General features: G+C 33.6%; 1 protein-coding gene across 2 annotated transcripts in view; it reads left to right on the plus strand.

Moving 5' to 3' along the window:
* Positions 1–22,569, plus strand: part of LOC141430725 (uncharacterized) — an 87,575-nt gene extending 65,006 nt beyond the window's left edge. For both annotated transcript variants that reach the window (XM_074091604.1, XM_074091607.1), the window contains one exon: positions 5,520–22,569. In XM_074091604.1, the coding sequence (XP_073947705.1) occupies positions 5,520–5,647 (128 nt within the window). In that variant the 3' untranslated portion in view covers positions 5,648–22,569. The remainder of the gene's footprint in view (positions 1–5,519) is intronic.
* The last annotated feature ends 393 nt before the right edge of the window (positions 22,570–22,962 follow it).

Consider the following 22,962-nt stretch of genomic DNA (forward strand, 5'->3'; position numbering starts at 1 on the left):
ATTATACAACACAACGTAAGACAACATGAGGCCGAAAATCACAAGCTACTGATTGAGTATTCTGACAAATGAATTAATTTAAGTTACAATTATGCTCTCAACAGCACCGTAGATTGATTGTGATGTTTACTATACTTTTAGCTTTTGATGATGATAATGACTTTTGATTACTATGTTTATATTAAAATACATTTAACCGTTTTTTACATAATTTCATGCTTCTTCTTTCATTACCAAAACAAAAAACAAAAGATAGGAAAGGTTATGGAACATTTCTGGAAAAATGCTACTACCCTATATGGTTTTTTTTTGAAACAACATACTAAAAATCAGAGATACATTATGTTTTGTTAATTTATTGTTAATATTGACCGGCCTAGGTAGCTTGGGCCCTGCCCCGTCACCGGCGGCAAACTAGGTTAGGTTTTTATAATATTTTTTTATTTTGTGTTACTTTTTATAACTATTATAAAAACCCAATCTAAGAATGAAAATAAATACAAAATAATAATAATAATTAAAGGTAAAAATAAAAATATAAATTTATGTCAAATTTGTGAAGTAGGAATCAATTAAACAAACAATAAAATAATTAAAATGTCAAGGCAATAAAATTAAAAATTAGTTATTAAAAAAAATTTCAAAACAACGAAAAAAATACGAAATCTTCGAAAAATATTACTTGATTTTTTCGTAATGGCTACGGAACCCTATCTTGGACACGCTCTGGGGCGGTTTTTTTTTTACTTGTTTCTGGCTTCTTCATAAACTAAGTTTCAGCAAAACATTGTATCTCTGCGACCACCATACAGAAAAGGCATATTACAAAGGAAGAATCTTTAGCGTCGTGTGGCTAGTACTCAGACTGTGACTTGTGTACGTTATTCACATCACAGTCGGAGTTCTAGCTCTGCGGCGCGGAGACGCGGCGGCCGCAGCTCTGGGTGCAGCCGCGCCACCGGCCGCTCTGCGGCGGCGTGCTCGCCGGCTGATTGTGTCCATCACGCGGATCATAATGTCTATCTCGGTTTCATCACAGTCACATGCACATCCACTAACCGTATTTTTTTTTATCCATTTGTGATTCAAGTGTGATTTATCGGTGTTGGCTGTTATAATAAACGCCATTTCTTTATATAACAACGTGTAACTGCCATAAGACCAATTGTTTAAAGGGCTGAAAGCATAAGCCCTAATGAACGTAAGTTAGTTATTTTAGTAAAAAAAAAAAAAAAAAAATTTTCATACAAATTAATTCAGCACGATTGCTGCATCTCTGAAACGTCAAATAAATGTTTGCATTTCATTGCTGCTCGAGAAAATTAAAAAAAAAAATAGTAACTCTCCATTAGTACAGGTAATTGTTATATTTTTTCGATAAAACGGTTCGCAGTAGTTAAAGCTATCGTTAATTAAAATTTATGTTCTCATGGATGTCACACGTGTATATGTCATAATTGTTGTTATTATTATAATAGATTCATGTGTCAGTAGCTATGTAAAGATTAAAATCTCTTTAATGATAAAGAATAAGATTTCAAATAAAATAATTATTTGAGCATTTTCACAAAAAGTGTACCTTTTATTTCAATTTTGGAAAAATATGGTTTTTCCTACTCAGACAGAATCAAGAGCATAATCAATTCAGTTTTTTTTCTCGAACACTCAGTATGGGTGTCACAAAACTGACTCAGAAAATTTTGTATGAAAAAATTAAATTCACTTTGAAAGAAAAGGGTACACTTTTTTTTAAAACGCCCATTCATTACATTGGTACAGTCGAGTTCTTAAACTTCTGAGCAAAAATTTGATCAGAAATATGTGAACACAACTATATATCGAACACGATATTGTTAACGGCGTAGAAGGGTGTTCAGATAATTTTGATATTTTTTTTTGGTAACGGCGTAGAAGGGTGTTCAGATATTTTTGATTAAATTTTTGGTCAGAAGTTTACGAACTCGACTATAACAGATCGTTTTGGTACAAATGCCAAAATGCATAGAATGTTGATATGTAACACTGTCAAAAAGTACAAAATGTTTGTGCCACCAGGTCAATTTGTCTTAATATTTTAAAATGCGATTGACTGAATATGCAATCGAAATGTTTTCACGATTGAATTAATTATGGTCAAAATAAGTTAATGTTAAAAGGGAACATTGAGTAAATTTTTCGAAGCAAGCAGCTGAAATTTCATTAATTGACTGAAGATATTATGTAGTATAAATGCTCTTAAAGAAATATCACTTTTTTATATTTTATTCATTTAACTTATTCTTGATATCGTTTTAGGACCGCCACCAATTAATGACATAATGAGTATAAACACAGCTTGACATTAGAACATTTTGTCAAAGGGACTTTTTAGGCACATGGTTTTCGTTTTCCGTTTTTCGTTCGTCCTTACAAACATGTTGACATTAATATACTTTTTCATCACTAAAGCTCTGAAAGTAACTTCCAGTTAACTTGAAATCCGTGTTGTAAATTCGATATACATCTTTAGGGATGTAAGTAAATTTAAAAATCGAATGGTGCTCCTTTGTATTCACGAACTGATAAACAAGGAGATTGTAATGCGTAATACTTACCCCAAAACCTCCATGCTGGCATAATGCTGCTGGCCAGTGCTGGCTGAATGTGCCAAAGCCAAAGAGCGCGAGGCCATTAAAAAAAGAACAAAAGACGGTTTGGCGCGATAAATTTTCTTCCGCTCTGTTACAAATTGCGTATAAAATAACGGTTTGTCTTTGTTTCCTCGCATTCGTGATGATAAGTAGAGCTCAACTCGAGTGTAAAATTATCAATTACACCCGCGAACTATAAGCACCCTCGCTCGCTTTGCTCGCTCGTGTGCCTAAATATCTTGGGTTTAATTGATCACTTACAACCCTTGTTTATCAATCTACTATTTGACTTTTGTACAATTTGACAAGGGAGTTTTCGAACCCATTGATTTGATTATGTAACTTAATTCGAGATCTTGACCATTTATCTTCTATTTTTCTTTTCTATCATATATTTAGCTAACCGCAACAAGTTCCCTTGAGCTTTTTGAAATTATTTTGTAATCAGTGTTTATCGAAAATGAGAAATTTATACGACCTTTCTTAACACTTAGACAAATTAATCCGATCATAGAATGTGCAAGATATGAAGTTTCATTTGAAAGTTTGTTTATTTAATAATAATTATAAATTGGTATATTTACGAGGTATAGTGAAACTTTCATGTTCACCAAGTGTGAGTTGCAACCAGATTACTATACCTTTTCGATAATAAAATATCAAACCAGCTGTCTAATCTCTGGTAAAATAAATTTGTGGAAGCAGAATTTATACGTACATTACTGAGTACTTAACTGTGAGTTGCACCAATTTACTTTAACGAAAACCAATGTCACCCACCACAAGCCATCAAATCAAAGCTTTGATGACCAGTATGCTAATAGCGTCGATCGTTTATGTGACCGGTGATGTGAGGCGGGGGTGTGCAGGCGAGGTGTGTGGGTCGGGACGCTCGGGACGCGGGACGCGCCGCGCGCTGCATCTCGTGCCGCTGCAGTCTCTCATGTAGCACCATGGGATTCAGCTCACGGCGGTCCCACTAACACCAGACTCATCTACTAATACTTCGGTTACAGCTCTCATCTCTAACTACGCTACACCTTAACAATCACATGGGATTTACGTCTTATACACATGTTGCTTCTGGCTGCAAATTCATCGAATCACCCTAAGCCTATCATGTGTTCGGTACTATTTACCCGGTTTTGATGTTTTTAAAATATCACCAAAAATTTTGCTTCACTTACCATTGCTTTGTCTTGACTACAGGACTCGTTAGATGTCGTTAAATGTGGTTTGTATGAGTCTGTTCGGTTGTTTGAGAAAATAATGTTCACACAGCTCCTCCTGGATGTAATGTCGGCGCAATATACAATGAATGCAATTGTCTTATGTCGTAGTCCCCAGCGGCACCATGATCTTAAACAGCATAGTTCCTACATGAAGAATTTGTAGGTATGTTACCTACCTAATTGCAGTTTTCACTACAAAGAATTATCTCATGAGTGTGGTACAGCTGGGAATTCTGCTTTATTCATTCAAAAATAGTCATAATTAACAAGTTTAAGTTGTTTCGGTGCGACGAAAAAATTTTACGCTTTGAGTAATTTTACGCAATATACATTACATCAGAAATGAATGAGTAATTGTGGTGCTTAGAAAGATCTTCACACTCTTATCACATTGGAAATAAAGACTCGTGTATAGATTTTTGAGCGACATAACCGCTCATCCGGTTCTGCTGCTGACTGTACGCCATTGTTTTCACTAGAGATGTGTGATACCGCCAGTGAGTATACTCTGCCACGGTACTACTCAATGTTCATAATTTTTAAGTATTGTTCTGACGATTAAATATCGTATTTTTTAAAGGGTATGATTTTATTGATCACCTAATAAATACGTTTTCGGCGAGCTAATAAATTGGTTCCTAAAATAGTCGCCTAAATTGTATCACCAAATAATATTAAAACGGTCACCTAAATATTATTTAAAAATTACTCAGAAATAATATTGATCATCAAATAATTATATTGGGTTCCAAAATAATAGATGTGTCACTAAAACTGAATCACCAAAAAATATAGAAATGGCTTCCTAAAAATTAATTATAATCACTAGAAAATAATATTGATCATCGAATAATTGAACTGAAATTTGACGATAATGATACAATGAATGAAATAATAATAATCTTTTCACAAATTAAACCAATTGACCGAGCCCCAAACTAATCAAAAATTGTTCTATGGGTGCTAAATTACGGGTAGACATACATACATATATGTATACTTAAATACATACAAACATCCAAGACTCAAGTACCTACTACAAACATTTATATTCATCATACAAGTATTACCAAAAAAAAAAACGGTTCTGGCACTGAGGGTCGCAGTTCTACCTAACACTCCTCGTCGTCGTACTTAACCAGACCTACCTTAGTAAAATAGGTAGAAGCATCGAATTAAGGAACTGATCTTTTTATTAGGTGACAGATCTATTATTTTGGTGATCGAATTTTAATGATCAAACTATAATTTAGGATACAGGTTTACATTAATCTGATGACTCATACTTAGAGACAGATTTGATTAATTTGATGAGCAATATATTTCTTACTTAGGGATAGATATAATAATTAGGGTATCACAGTTTAGTGATAGATCTAAATTTAAGTGTCAAAAAATATAGTTCCCTTTTTTTAAATATGCCTATTTAGCGTCATGGTACCGTTGGCGAGTGTCTTCACCCTAGTTTTAACTATAACAATTAATAAGTTTTAATTAGACCATATATTATTTGGTGGCTTCTATAAATTTACTTTATTATCACATATGTGGTTATAAATTTAAAAAAACGTTCCCTTTTACTTGATCACCTTATTTTATTGTAATGAAACTAAGTATACAAATCAATGAAATATAATACGCTGATGTATAATTTCAGAAGCATTGGAGCTGGAGCCTTTCCTGGCCCTGGAACCGCCGATGTCCGCGACCGACTACGGCTTCTGCCTGGACCACGACGAAGGCTTGTCGGAGCTGTTTGATTTCGATCTGAAGTTGCCGGAGTAACGTGATATTTGTAACTTAAGGCTTTACCTGAGAGTTTTGTCACATTCGGTGGCAACGAGTCGTCCAATATGTAACTGATATCGAAGTTTACTAAATAGTACATTGGGGCGTAGTCCAAAATTACATGTCTGATATGAGACTTGTATTATCGACCAGTAAGAAGAGCACAGTCTTTAGTTTTTGCACCATTCAAATTAAACTAATATTTTTTTATAAAATCAACTTCGACTTAAGAAAGAATGGACGTGTTACAAATTGTTTATTATACGTAGAAAAAGAAATTAAAGAAATACATACTTCGAAATCAATAATTTAAAATCGGAAGAAAATAATCGTTTTTATTTGGTAAACAAGAGTACCTTTGTATATTGTTGGATTGCACATTATGTATGATTTAAAAACATAAGTCTTTTTTTTACCGTTCGGTTTATCGCTATTACATAAGCTTTTGTGAGACTTGTACACTTGGATCGACTTAGTTCCTACATTTATATAAAGTTACTTGAGAATTGGCCTTGTGACCCGACAGGCCCTGCTGTGGTAGTTGAGGCGATCTCTCAACTTAAAAGCAGTACTCGGAATATACAGATTCAATACGATATAGAGTAAATTTCATATAAGTAGAGCGTGACTGAAATTGGCTACGTATCAACTCAATGTTACTTTGTCTTGCTAATGGCCGCTTGCTGGAAAATTATTAAACCTCCGAATTACTTAATGTTAAGCCCAGTTTCGTAGTGTAAAAATGTATGGAACCGTTAAGCTTGTAGGTTTAACAACTAAATCTTGATTTAAGTTTTCCAGCAAGAGACAATAAAACTAGCTACTTTGTAAATTTACTCTTGACTATTCCGAGCACTATTGATCAGTAATAATTTGCCTCGGGATTATTACAAGATTTTAAATGTGGCCTTTATCAAATTCTTATCCGAATATTTTGTTTTCAACATTCCAGAGAATAGCACTAAATTGTATTCTTTATATGCATATATGTTGGAGTAATACTAAAATGGTAATAATTATTTCAATATTATATATTTAAAAGTACATTATTGCAAAGGTTGGGAAAAAGCAATTCGTAAATAAGTAGAGGGTGATGGTAAGGCTGTGTTGCGAAGGTTTCGTTATTAGGAGCACAACCAGACAAGTATTGTGTTTAATACTACGAACAAATAATATCAGGAAGCGTAACTCAGAACAAATTCCACACAAAAAGAGGCCATACCTAAAACCAAAACGACTTATGATTCAAATACGAATCAATTTCGAGGTTGCAAATAGACGTGCTCGTTGATTGGTTAAAATTCAGAAAGAGTGCAGGGATTGGTTGGCTCGCGTGATGCAATGTCAGATGACAACCTGACGTTCAAACGGATCACTTCTTACAGCTAACGTTTCAATGACGTGTCATATATTGATAATAATTGCTTTTTTTAAGCGATTTAAAGGAAAAGGAGGTTATCAATTCGGTTGTATTTTTTGGTTGTTAACTCAGAACTCCGTCATTTACTTATGAATCGATTTGAAAAAAAAAAAACCTTTGTATAGGAACACTCCAATTAGTTCCCATAGGCATGAAATCAGGATCTGATTATTGGATCCTAACGAAATCGAGGGAACTTTTCAAATATTGTAGGGGCACCTATGGTAATTTGGATATATTTAGTAGTAATTCGTGCATTTGCTCTTGAAAATCATCATTTGATGGAGTGGAACTAATGATAAAGACAAATGAAGACCACAGTTGACCACCAAGTATTTCACGGGTTTAATTGCAATTATTTTAACACAGTTTTTAAGCAATTTATGCTCCTCGTAATGCATATGGTGAAATGGAACGGGTGGTGAAGCACCAGGACTCTTCAATAATGAACGTCTCTGCATCGGAAAAAGCAATCTTTTGTAAAAGGTGACGACCAGTTGACATTAACTATTGCATCATATATTATTCACACTAAAAGTCATGAAAAAAAATTGTAACATAAATCAATGAAAACTTTCAATAATGTTGGTTTGTTTGAGTTTAGCTATCATAAAAATAAAGACTGTTTGTACCTATTGTTTGGGCGATACAGGAAAGAAGAAAGTATGAAGAGGGGTGAGGAAACTGTCATTTACATTATGTGAGCCATAGACCACAGACTTGATTTTGCACAATACTGACCATCTCCAACTGATAATGTATTTGAACATTTTTAAATTTAAATATAATTTTGCGACTACACTTAAGAGTGGAAAGTGATCCCTGGACATTCTAATTTTGTGCTCCTGCACCACTTCATAACACACGTTGGTATGATAATTTAGAGCTGTTTACAATCAAAAATATAAAAATATGAAAATTTGAAATCAGCTCAGTAACTTGCAAAACAAATGTCAGTCAAATTTAAATGACGCGCATGCGTACCTCAGCGCAGGACACAAAAAAAATCTTTTTTTTTTTTTTTATTCGACTGGATGGCAAACGAGCAAGTGGGTCTCCTGATGGTAAGAGATCACCACCGCCCATAAACATCTGCAAACCAGGGGAATTGCAGATGCGTTGCCAACCTAGAGGCCTAAGATGGGATACCTCAAGTGCCAGTAATTTCACCGGCTGTCTTACTCTCCACGCCGAAACACAACAGTGCAAGCACTGCTGCTTCACGGCAGGATTAGCGAGCAAGATGGTGGTAGCAATCCGGGCGGACCTTGCACAAGGTCCTACCACCTGCGAAAAAGTTTTTACCTGTTAGTATTACCTACCCGCATGCCAAATTGAAGTCTCGAATATTTATAATTACGGAGCTAGGGCCACTTTGAAGCGAAAATATAAATCCTATTTATTCCCTATCCTGTGGGAATTTCTAAAAATCCTTTCTTAGTGCGCGTCTACGTGTGTGTATGTGGCGTGTAGACGCGTAAATAAATAAAAATGAATCTTAAAATGTGTTGCTAAGCTCAAAACTCGGGAACGGCTGGACCGATTTCGCTTATTCTTATTTTGTTGTGTGCGTTATTGTCAGGAGAAGGTTTTTATGGAAGAAAACTTGGAAAAATTACAACGGGGATGGAGCCGCGGGCAACAGCTAGTATATTTATATATAAATATAGATATGCACGGAAATTTTCGTTTAATTGTGGTGAAAATAATAGGTGAAGTTCTTCGTCCGTCAAACTCTTCTCGCCCTTTATTGTTTATTCCCGACCTTTGCAATATTGTAAGTACTGCTAAGAGCGTTTATACCTGCTGAGCTGGCAACGCTGCATTATTCTTAGGTGTTCTCGATTATTCCATAAAAATTGAATGAAAATTAAAAATGTGGTCTGATAGAACTGTTCTTAATATATAAGTTAATGTGTCTACTCCAATAATTATTCGTGATAGACTTATATTCTTTAAACACGAACAAATGCTTATTATAACGGTTTTCAAAGAAAATAAAAGTCTATTACGCATAATTATTGAAGTAAACACATTAATTTATATATTAAGAACAGTTCTATCAGACCACATTTTTAATTTTAATTCAGATTGGTTTTTTGGAATCTTTTTGTATTTTTAATTTTAATTCCAAATTTTTACTTTTACGGTCGTCCCGTAAAACCTAAATTGAAAATTCAAACTGAAATATAGATGCACAGAAAAACCAGAAAAATAAGACCAGCACTGGGAATCGAAGACAGGTCCTCGGCATTCCGTGCCACGTGCTATACCGCTACTCCACTGCTGCTTTTCTGTGCATCTATATTTCAGTTTGTATTTTAAATTTTAATTCAATATTTATAGAATAATCGAAAAAAACTAACAAAAATGCAACGAAGCAAGCTCGGCAGGTATAAACGCTCTTAATGCTAGATTCCTAAAAAACATAATTACTCCGTCAATTAGATTATCAAAAAATATGTCAAAAATATGGACAAAATTTTTTTCTTTTGCCAAATAAACAAAAAAAATATGGAGATGTAGTAGTTTAAATAAATTTCCGTATTGACCTAACACCTAAGTACCTACACTTTTTAGGGTTCCGTACCCGAAGGGTGCCAACGGGATCCTTTTACTGAGACTCCACTATCTGTCTGTCTGTTCGTGTCTGTAGACGTCCGTCTGTCACAGGGCTCTATCTCTTAAGCCGTAAAAGTTACACTTGAATTTTTCACAGATTATGTATTACTGAGGCCGCTTTAACAACAAATACTAAAAATAAAGTAAAGTTACAAATTAAAGGGGGTCGTCGTACAAGAAATGTTTTTTTCAGCGTTTTTTGGTTGCTAGGCGTTAATAACCGTTGCTAAGGCAAAGCGACCGAGTCGCCTAGCAACAACTAGCTATTTCGTTTGAATATTTACCTTTTAAGTTTGCGATTTTAATGATGTTTTATAAAAGCTTCGATAGTATAATATAGTGACTGTCTGATTGTGTGGTTTATTCGTTTTTGTGCAAAATTAATAAAGCTATTTATAAACCACAAACCTCAATGAAGCCAACTTTGATAAAGCGCTCGCCAAATCCACACCGTATAATCACTATGTTTACCTATTGCTTTTTACACTAAAAAAAAAAACATACTAAGTATTTAACACTATTTACAAGTTTTATAATACAGTTTAAAATTTATTCACACTAGTCGAGCTTCTAATTATTTAATTACACAACATACGAAGTCCGCTGAATTTCCCGCGAATGAACCAAGCTGACAGCTATTTTTTTTCTGCCGCAGCGCATGGCAAGAGTAAAGCGCTATTCAGCTTCCGACAGGGCGACAGCCAAAGAGGATGAGAATTTAAAATTATTCTTTATTCAAAATACTTGCATCTAGTGCTTACATTTTGGCGATATGTTTTTATTAACTTGTAATGTAATGTAACTAGTTATGTTTGTTCGGGTGGAATTAACATTTCAACTTAGATTTGAATTTTTTTATTCGTCTTAACGACTACCTACTTTGGTGACCAGGGGCAAAAAGTACCGCCAGCAAAAAAGCTTGTATTAGAATTTTTAACAAAAAATTATTACTGAACTATTTGTGTTTAAAATATTGTACGGAGTTGCGGAACCCTTCATGCGCCAGTCGCTCGCACTCGCACTTGACCGATTTTTATTAGTGACGTCACGGGCCCTCACTTCCTAACTTTTCATTTTCATCTTTGTAATTTTTTGTTTGATTGACAAAAGCAAAAATATGCATCCAATATTTTATGATAATCTAACCGACGTACTAAATAGTATTCTTTTAGCCAGGATTGTACCTACCAGATTCTGAGGCACAGTTTTAGCGTTGTTCAGCTTCAAATATCCGTTCCTCGATGAAAATAAAATCGTTTTATCTAAAAGCAGGAAACTTTCTTAAGGTCTCTGCCCGTGCAAGGCTGCGATGGTTGGTTAAGAAACGGGCTAGTGGGTATAGTCTCATACTTTTCAATACAAAGAATATATTTTTGCCCGACACGTTCCTATTATGGTTATGGTATGATACGGTTTCGTGGGACAAGACCTTTAGTGTAAAGATAAAACAGACGTTAATGTTTACTCAGCATATAAACATCAAATTGATTAGTTTGAAATTAAAAAGTTCTGTGAAGTACGAGTTTGTTGGGTTGGTTTACTTTTAAAGAAGCGAATAACTAGGTATTTAAATTGAATATGAGAATTTTTATTATTTTTATAAGATAACGCATTTCGTATCATGTAAAGTTTAAGCTAGAAAATTGATATTAGTTTCACTATGTCACTAGTGCTTGCCATCACTGGAGCACTGGCGGCAAAGGACGATTGATATGTCGGGAGAACCTGAAGTGCTATTGATTTGGCTTTCATCTATGTTCCGCAATTTTTACTTCAAAACTCATTGCGTTAAAGACCATTTGAATTAACATTCGCCTAAAACTGAATGTTTTTGTCTACCATCTGTCATGAGAAGTAGTAGAAGTACGCTAGTCCTAGTCATTTTTGTACTTGCCCGTTTGCTTTAGATGTTTTATATTTAATTTTATAAACACACGGGCTTGTCAATTATGAAAAATTTGGTATGCGGGATACATCAGTGGTTTTCTTAATTTGAGCTTCTTAGATATATAGAAGTTAAATCGACAGTAATCGAGTTCTCTATTTATTATATTATTTTGATTATGAATATGTAAAGTTGTGTATAAAGCGAGTAGCACAGGCTAGCTCCAAATTCAATCAAAATAATTTTGTGGTAACATTGTTGTCCAGTAGGTACCTACTCATAAATGAATGTTTACGAGCGCTGCGTTAACGCTTGACTAAGTGCACGAAATTATATAGCTCTCTTTAACAAATATACAACAGACATCTTGTTTAAGGCCTCTGTACAGCGAATTATTGGATGATAGTTAATCTGTTTTGCTTTTGAAGATAAATTTTAGTAATTTTCTTTACAGCACGAGTTCACAACCGTTTAATTTTACTTATTTATACATTTCAAGCCTGGCAAAAAAGTACAAAAGTGTGCCTATCTCTGCAGGTTTTTCGTATTTGCGATATGAGACGGCGTTGTTAAAAACGGCGAATTCCTACATTTCCTTTTTTAATATACCAAATCCGAATATTTAACGTATAGCAATTTGAAAGACCAATAGTGGCTTAAAAACTAAACCGTATCGTATTTACATAATCATTCGTTTACACCTTCAGTGACAAGAACATGACAATCGGGTTCTTTGTTCTTAAGCAATTTTCGCCACAAAGCGTAAAAAACACTGCCACTGGTTACTAGCGTAATGCGTCCTGGATTATGTCTAAACTAGATTCGTATGAAAATGAAGACGCAGTATTGTTGTACACGCGGTTAGTTCGAGAAATGTTGTTTATGTTTACTTGAGATACAATAAAATTGCTTGATGTAAATTGAAATCATAAATGTACATGCGACCTGACGATTGATGCAGATGCGTAGGCTGGTTACGAATGTCATTCAGATACTCTTTAAGCAAGCTGGCAAAAACTAAACTTGCAATTTTTCTGTGCAACCCAATTTTTTTGCGTTTTTTTGACACCCTAGCCTAGCAACTAGCTATAGATACAAACGTCAATGTACCCATTTCATTATAGTTCTGATGTGCAAGCCTTCAAATGAAGTACCTATCACAAGATCTTTACATGCCTTTTAAGTAAAATAAAAGCTTTACGAAATTAGCTATAAGTTTGTTTTTGGAACTATTTGAAACTTGTTGCTGAATTTTTTAAAGTACTAAGAATAAAAAACTCCATATTAACTCGATAGGTCTTAACACAATGAAAAGTTTGTTTTCAAATAAGACGACCGGATGGTCAAGTGGTTAGGTTAGGATGAGGTTTTGGATGTTTAACCCTTTTCCAGCCCCGCGACTAGGTACGCTACTACAAAATGGATCACAGTTTTATATTGTTAACCTTATGAGGGATTCATTTAAAAACGAATAATATTTTTACGATTTCAATTGATTTTATACCATATTGTAAATTCAGCAAGGTCGAATATTTGTGTACATTTATGTGGTCGCTATATGCACTATGCCTGGAACAGGGTTAATATATATTTGAGTATGTATTTATCTATGTATATAAGCATGTTATCAGTTGCCTAGTATCCATAGTACAAGCTTTGCTTAGTTTGGGACTGGGTCAAATGGTGTCAAATGTCCAGTGATATTTATTTATTTATTGTTTCCAAATCACTACAAAATGTAGGTTTAATTCACAGAGCGGTGGTTTTACTCGTCTAACACAAAGTCATGCATTGTTGTCAAAAAACTGTTATTTTCTATCGTTTATAAAAGTGAAAAAAAATCATAAAAAAAAACACATTTTTTTCTGGAGCATGTTTTTTTTTCAAGAGTACAGAATTTAAAATTAAAAATGCAGTTTCCGTAAAAGATTAATACTTAACAGTTAATATTAGAGTTTTTTATTTATTTATAAATCTACCATACCGTTTTGGTTGAATAGTACCAAGTTTACATGAATATATTGGCAACATTCAAACTGCGCACGGGAAATCTCCGTTCGGTCTATGTTTGTTTGAACGTAGTTGGTTACTGACGGTGACGCAGAGGAAGATTAAATTTTTGATTAATTTATTGATGAGTACTTAATTCGATTTGTTATTTCAGTAAAATGTAAGAAATTTGAAAACATACCTCAATAAAACAATTAACTTCCTATTGATTTTATTTCTGAAAAAAAAAACAGTTAAAAAAAACAAGACTAACAGTCGTTTTTTTTCACGTTACATCACTAGTTACGCATGAGAGCAAAGAAAGTAAATTTTTCTATAGCTATTTCGTGTCAATGTTCAAAACAACCGCATCTTCCTCAATAACGAATCAAACTTCATCAAAGACAAGTCATTACATTACTATTATTATTCTAGCTGCAGGGGAGTTTTTATGTTTTTTTTTTAATTCTAATTACTTTAAGAAACTCACCCACAAGCTCGAAATCGTTTCAAAATAAAACTTAGTTGATTGTGTTATATCCTTAGAAGGAATCTTTTGGCCTTAGTTTTAAATCCCAAGCTTTGGGGGCAATTTTTCATAGGCTATCCTGCTATACCCTTTTAGTCGATAGTATGTTATTATTAGCCTTCAAGTCCTAAAATCTATGCAAGTTTTCCAGGATAAAAGTTATCATATATTCTTTCAACAATCTCCCTTGATACCAAATTTTATCGAAATCGGTTAAGACGTAATTGAGTAACAAAAATTATCAAAAATTTTCTTATTTCCAGCATATTAGGATAATACCTAATGACATATTTTTACTTAATGTTTCTTTTTACAAACATTTTATTAATATTCAATGTATCTTTGTTTGTTTGTTGGTCAAGCTAAAATCCTGCAATAAGATTTTCACACACTTGTAGTGCTAAAATTTCCTAAATAAATTACTTGAAATCCGTATCTTGATCATAACGTAAAAGGAACTTTTCTGTTAAAACACTTGAATGTTCATCTACCTACTTATTATTAAATAAAAAAATGACATTGATGCTGAAACCTGTATTTCATGTACTGGTGAAATTAATAATGGATGGTTGAGGATGTCTGCGCCCATTCTGTACAAAGTAAATCGCTCAAGCTACTGACCTGCAGGCAGGGCAAATCCTTGTATATATTGTTACTTAGTAATAAACAGTGATATTTTAGCGGCCTTCGATTTTGTATATAAAGCTAGCCCTAGTGATCCATTATGATGTATTTATGTCACCATATAGGGCCTTCCATAACGCTCGCAGCGCCGTCACCAGCTAAATCGTTCTTAACTAACTTTTAGTGATTGAGCATTAGGTCACAAGCACGAGTACGAGCTAACTTCAAATTTATAGAATCCTAATACACAAAAATGCGCACCACAATATATATTTTTTATGTAACATTTTAATAAAACATACCAACTGTCGCCTAGTTGCAGCTGTATGTGGTAATCTATTAAAATAAAGATAAAACGGACTCACTTAACTGCTACACTGAAGCGCATTAACCCTTAATCAGGTGGAGGGAGATACGTCTCCCACATTGTACTCCGTTTACTATACTCAGGTTTTGCTCTAGATATCCTAAAAAAACATTATATGAATCTGTGAAAATATGATTCCATGATCTTTATTCAAACAAAACACGTTTCTGTGATCAATAATGTATCTTTGGTAGTAATTTGAAATGACTTGACCAGCAATTACAGTGTTATATGGCGAAACCCGAACCCGTCTCCTATTTGTTGAATTTTTATTTTTTGAACTGTTCTTGTTAAGTGCGAGGTTCAAACGTAGCTTCGTTGTGTTATAAGATTATTAAATTTAACGTAACTTTATAAAAAAATCATGTCTAGAATTAGGATGTGGGTTGACTAGGTACCCCATAGGTACCCCATAGCCTTGTTAGAGTTAGACTATGTGCGAGTTATTCTGCCCTTAGCGCGGTCAATGGTTTTACTATGAAAAACCTGTCAGGTAAATGAAATACTAAGTGGGAGACAAATCTCCATCGGCCTGATCAACAATCATGTGATCTGCAATCTAATTACTCTACATTGAATATGTCGGTTCATTTCATTAGGTATTCAGAGAGCTAATGGGATCGTCGTATCCCACGTTTACGGGAACATTTCTGACTTAAGTAATGCCATTTCGTACACGACGGTCAGTACGGTTACAAATCTATATAAAGCTATTTTTAAGACACGTTTGTTCGTCGTGGCCTGGTAAAGAGTTAAAATGCGGTTGAGGTTTTGCCGCACTTTAAGTTTTACGCTTCATTTAATTATTAATTAAATAAAAGTAAATACTTCGAACTGTTTAAAAAATGTTATTTGAACTTATGTCATTTGCCGTCACTTTGTTACTAGTGGTAAAGAGTTTCCCTAATTTGATAGCAAGGACTAGGAACACAATTTTCTGAAAGTTACCACTTAGAAATAATTATGAAAACGAAGCAGAACAAAAATCTTTTCCCATATTTTGGTGGGTAACCCTGATGACTATGACTTCCCTGAGTGATATGATAATCATCAGGGGTCGGACAAAAAGTGCAGATGACGTAAAAATGACGTAATCCTGCACACAAGATGATGTTTTTATTTAAACTTCCGTGTGACATGTAGTAACAAAGTAGCATTAATGAAGTAACAAAATAATCGTAAATAAATCAATGAAATTCAGTCAATAAAATAAATTTCATATCGTTTAATAAAGAGGTTGATAAATGATAAGTTATAATTGTTTATGAAAATCAAAAATACTATTTGAAATCAGCACTTTGACGTCATCGGCACTTTTTGTCCGACCCCTGATTAATAATCATTCATTATTATGAACTTATCCGCACCTATAAAGCTGTTCCGACTGAGTGGGAGACAATGTACAAGCTGCTTCATCAGGGATTGTGCGAGAAAACTGAAATGTTGTTACAGCCAAATATAAATTTTCCTACATTTATTCGAAATTTTTATTCGATATATGTAAATCAAATTGATGATTCAATCCAATCATCATTCGAAAATTTGGCTGATTAATTTAATCGCGATTAATTTCGCAACCATCAATTGGGTAGATTTCTGGGAAAAAATAATTATGTTCTACTTAATCAGTCCGTTACGTAGATTATCAAAAAATATTGGGCACGTGTTTATTGCTTTTGTCGATTAAACAAAAAGGACAAATATTGAAGCGCATCAAAGTTCGGGAGTGAGGAGGGGGGGGGGGCGTGACGTTCCTCCATAAGACATAAGAACCTTATTAAAAAGTGTACATAGGTGTGACGTCACCGGGAACTTTAACCGGCTAGATGTCCATATTCTTTTGTTTCATTGAGAAATGAAAAAATACCGAGTCCGATATTTTTGAAAATCTAATTGACGGACTAATTACATATTTTTAGGAATCTAGCCTGTTATTCATTGGAACAATTAGTTTATTAAAAATAATACCCAACTCTGGTCTGAGTATTGTAGATACCTACTAAGAAGCGATTTTTTGTTTTACACAGGATAAAGATAATTTTGTACCGCGGGGGCCTAAGATATCGTAATTTCAAACTATTAATTAATTTCAAACTTTTGTGATGGCATCAAGTGTGTTCAAATCTGTTTTTTGAAGTTCGGGACGCTTTCGAATACAATCCTATTTCATCACCTTCTTAACTTAATTTTCATGTGGCCCGTCAGGACTCTGAATAAAGTTTGTCGTCCATAATTTAGCGTAGCCTATTACACATATTTCTGGTAGGTTATTTATTTTATTTACAAAACAGATGTGCAAAAAAAAACCAGTTACCAGTGGTATTTATTTGATGGCGGCGGGAATAGCCACCGATCAAATAAATGATCATTGTAACTACCTATATGGCAATCAAGATTATTGCAGCTTTGATATCCTTCTTTACTAAATATTGATTTTATAGGTTTCTAAAAATTGTTATACATAAAAACATGCATAAATTATAAGTAATTCGGTTTATTATTTGGAAATAAAATATATTTCACAGAACACAAAATTAAACAATTGTGATAACCAAGAAGCGAACTTTAGAAGCCAATAATGGTAGATGTTTCCTACTTATTGATTAAGGTTAGTTTATTTATCATCACCGTGTATTTACCTAAAAAATGTTGTTTAGCTGCTTGTCACGGTCTAGTTACGTGACGCATAAATACCTACTTCATTCATTGCATAACATCACAGTGCGCGTTCATTTATAAGACGATGAAACTGTTTTTGTTTTTAACGTTCTTGAAATTCACGTAAACTTCGTGTTGTAATAATAATAAGCGCTGGGATGGGATCGCGACGTATATAATTAACATTCAAGTATTGTTCATTTGTGAAATAAATATCAGAATTTTACCAAAGTGTACCTAATCGCAATTTTTAGATTGAAAAGGGGACATCCATAAACGTAGTCACCTGTTTTGATAATTTTAGCCCCTTGTACACTTATTTTATGAAAATAGATTTATTTTGTTTGTGTGCCTCATATCACCATCCCACTTCCACTTAAGTAAAGTAAGTATGACGTAAAGATAACTCCTTGTTTTATATTAAATGATATTGTAACGTATAACTCACGTCTTAAACCGAGTTTAGCTCGACATGTTTCGGGCTCTTTCGTAGCCCTTCTTCTCAGGAGCACGCGACTCGGCGGCTGCCGCAACACGCAAATCGAGCTAAACTCAGTTTAAGACGTGAGTTATCCGTTAGAATATTATTTAATATGAGTGAGTTTCACGGTAGTTTCATGTTCAAAGCTCCTTATTTTGTTGTCTGTGTATATAGGTACTTTAATAAAATTTGTCTAAACGCCAAGTCACCGAATGGCACTTTTTTTTTGGCTTAAATTTGTAAAAAGGTATGGTTGGAAGTGCAAGTTAGGATAGTAATGAATGAATGACATCACAAATATGAATGCACACGTTTCCTCGCTTAGCCCGTCTTGTCGTTTATGATTTGTATAGCACAAATGTCCTTGTTATAAACTTCTAATGTAAGTGCATATCAGAGTAATGTATCACATAAGAATTAATTTAAAATTAATTTATAAACCTGCTGAAGTGATCACATAATGTATAAGATGTGGATTTGTCGAACTTCTGGGGACAAGGTAGTGGGTTCGTCATTGATGTTATTGTTTCCTATGATAGGAAAACTGTATTTATATTGGAAGAACCATAAAGATAATTAATTTTATTAGTAATTATAGATGTAGACGCGTAATACCAAAAACCTATATGTTCAGTCATCTGGTTTCTTTGTCAATTTCGCATCCATCATAATATTGCAACACAGACTGACCCCCTTCTCGCCCTTACCGGCTCAGTGATAAAATCAACAAAGTCGTGGCTTGAGAATATAAATATGTCCTTTGCAATAGGCTTGTTGTAACCTGAGTTTTAAAAGAGCTAGAATAGAGATGATTTTCGTAAAATGTCTTCGGTACCATTTTATTCTCAGGCTATGTTTTGTAAAGAGCAATCTAAAATGAATGGACATCGAAAAACTGTTAGTCTAAGTATGATACCTTACATATTGTGCTGGAGCAAAATAGGATTTATTTTTAATACACTCTGGCTTGTAGCCTACTTCATTTTCGTGCCTCTAGAATCCACAGAAAACAATGACAGCAACAGCTTATCCGATGTGGAATGCTCGGATTTCTGCGAACAATATTGACGGTGTTTTTGTTCTAAGGACTTATTCCATATATGTTATTCGTTTACCTACTATAATATAGGGATATTACAGGATATTGTACCTAGGGTAGGTACAATTTTCTGTGATATCTTAAAAATAAGTATTTTATTCTTTATTTCATTTTGAATTCAAATTTGAAAAGTACCTATTAAGGTCAGCTTAAAGTACCTTCACATTTATGAATTTTTGAACGAATTATATAGACTTTGACAGTAGCACCACTTGAGGCACCGTCAAAGGCAATAAATATAGGTAAAAACTTAAGAACATGGCCTGTTGTATGTCATTTTTCGAATACGGAACGTCGACTTATCTATATGGACGTGTTACGACTACATAACAACTGGTCATCTTCTTAACTTTTTTTACCTATACTGCCTGGGCCTGGGATCAATGTTTAAAAGCAAAATGAGTGAAAGTGCCTTTTAAAGAACAGTGTATTGCAGTCAATCTGTAAGTACACTGACCGCGGTACTTACTTTAACCCATTTCCAGGCCCCGCTACCACAATATAGATCACAGTTTTATATTTTTAACCTATGAAGGATTCATTTAAAAACGAATAATATTTTTGACGCTTTCAATTGATTTTATACCATATTGTAAATTTAGCAAGTAGTCTAATATTTGTGTACCTTCAGCCAAATAAGTGGTCTATCAATTTTTAAATAAGTTCCTATCAAATGAATAGGTATGTCGATAAAGTCGAACTTTCAAGTTGACAGACACGTATAAACTTTAGGGTGGTAGACCACATATTTGGCTGACGCTGTGGGCTGATGGTACATTTATGTGGTCGCTATATGCACTATTTCTGGAAAAGGGTTAATATGCTTCGTAAAGAGATTTGGCCCCTAATTTCGTTTGAGTAGGTAGTAGATATACAAGATGTCTTCAAATTCTTCCGGAATATTTCAGGTTTTTGGGTTAGTTTGACTGAATACCCTTGTAAATCGGAATTATTCATAATTTTAGTCATGCATTTGACGTGGTGCATTTTGAATTTGTTAACTAAGTACAATTCAAAAATTCGAAAAACATTCACAGGGTTATTTAGTTAACCGAACCCAACCATCGCTGAAATATTCAGAAATAATTTGAATAAGCCTTGTATAGGTAATGAACGAATGACAAATATATAAATAAATATATAATATTATATTATATAATGTATAAGTGAATAAAATAATGTTTAATGACAATTTGATAAAAAATTACGTTCTTCATCAAAACAATAGTTATATTTTTTTCTCTTTTAATAGGATACATAGAAATATTTAATTGACACATCCTTTCGAATAAGTTTTTTTTGGGACATCTGTATTCTGCCGTAGTTAGCGCTAATATTATAAGCGAATTTATATTAATATATTAAATTAAATTATGGTGCCACTTACTTTACTTACTTGATGTGGAATGCTGTAATATCAAAACTTTAATTATAATTTTGTCTGAACATTTGAAATGCTTGTTAAGTTTGTTTTCTGTTCTTTAATGGTCGTAATCTACCTACCTGTTTTTTTTTACTTAGGTACTCTGAAATTCCATTTCGATTTTAGGCGAATAAATTATAAGTGCGTAAAAGGTAGTATGTAGATATACACTGCTTCCTTTATTGATATCTAAGCACTAAAATGCAAGGTTAACCAACCAACCATTTATTTGAAATTTTACATTCTCAATCATGTGGCAAATGCCCCACCGAAATACATATGTTGGCTTTTCAATTTTTATATTCAGTTACCAAAATATCCTATTAATATAATATAAATACTTTTTAAAACACCTGATCGAGTTATAAATTATATGTAGATTAGACTAAATCCGCTTGTTCATTCTACAGATAATAATTTAAAGGTAGGTATTAAAATTTCACCTTGCTTAGATCATATTTCGCGTAAAACATGTCACACAGCCACATAAGTATTTGAAAATACAAAAATCTATAAATCCCCAATACTCTCCAGCCAGATTGGTGTTTTTGTATTAAGATACCACTAAAGAAAGTAGGTACACATTTTTACACTGCCTAAAATACCCATGTATCTATCTACTCTAAAATGTCTACCAGCTATTGGTTTTTGTCAAGAATTGTGTAGCCTAAGAAGAGATTCGAAAAAATAAAACCATAGAGCTGTCTACATAAAATTGGTCATCTTGCTTGTTTTATTTATTAACTTTTTACACGCTCACTTTTCGTTCGTTGCCTAATTATGTGGAGCACGACAAAACTAGCACAACCAGTCCGCGTCTCATACATATCAGGAGCAGAATAAGTGAGAGTAAGATTGAAATTATGCGGTAGGTATACATCATGTAAAACTGTTGTTGTTTGAATGTTATTATTTCTAGGACCGTTGTTCGTATCGTATGATTGTATTCGGAATAACTGGACTACAACTTACAAAATAACAGACAAAAATATTATTAAATAAATTATGTCACTGTGCTGTAAGCAAATGTAAGCAGGGGAATGTGCAAGAAGCTACGTTAAGGAAGAAAGCAAGTTAAACCTTGAATATACTCTCAGGTTCAGCTTTGGTTGCTTTTTCGATGATCAAGTGACATGTAGGTTTACACGTTTTGAGAGAGGCAACTTTACACTACTACGCGTGGCTTCTTCTGGGTTTCCACTTCTAATTTTGGTTTAGTAAATTGTAAATTGTTGTTTTTTTTTGTTATGACTTAGCATATTTATTTAATCGGCTGCAAGCTTTCTCACAAATTGTGTGGTTCGGCAATTTCTTTTTGTTTATTTAATTGTACTTACTAAAACCTAATATTAGTTTGACATGAAACTTCGTATTTGTCAATCACCGGATTGTGTCCGATGATGAATACTGAATTAGAACATAATTAATTAGCGCTTAATCTGAATTATACCTTTTTGATAGCATATTTTTATTAAGTACGATATTGGTTTAATTGTTTAAATGTATCTATTGATAAGAAATGAAGGTGCAATGTTATACATAAGTACATAAGTATTTATGTGGAGGCCAAAGGGCGAGGACGAGGGCGGGTCGGTCGGGCTCGACAGCTCTGATGTCTGTGCTCATAATTTGCACCAGTTGTTGGTGTAGAATTGTTCGATTTTTAATCATAATTTGTGTTTGAAGACTGAGGTTGATTATTCCAGTTTCGACAAACGTGCGAGTTATTTGTTGTTCGAGTTGTAATTGAATTTAACTATAAAGTCATATATATAGTTAGGTTATATTTTTAATAAATAAAAATAATATTGAAAATATGTAATTTTAACGGCGTTTTTATTTTTCTTCCTCACAACTGTCATATTCATTAAACGTTGAATTTCGTAACAGTATAGGTACTTTTCTATTAAGTACCTACTCACTCGGGCTCGCGCGAGCTTTTATTTCCTTCATAGTACAGGAAAAATAGTATATTTTGGCGGAAAAATATTTACATCAATGACACGTTGTTTATAACTTTATCTTAGCACTAGAAAAAAGGATCTGCCGAGTCCTACCAAAATTTAGACGTCCTACCCCCTTCCAGGGGGTATGGGCGGGGGCAAGGTTTTAAAATTACAAGTTAATTAATAAGAAGTAATAACATAAGAACCCCTTGGTGAAATATAAAACAAAACACACAACTGTTCAGAAAAATACCGAAATGAATATTTAT

The sequence above is a fragment of the Choristoneura fumiferana genome, chromosome Z (assembly GCF_025370935.1).
Source record: "Choristoneura fumiferana chromosome Z, NRCan_CFum_1, whole genome shotgun sequence".
Taxonomy (NCBI): domain Eukaryota; kingdom Metazoa; phylum Arthropoda; class Insecta; order Lepidoptera; family Tortricidae; genus Choristoneura; species Choristoneura fumiferana.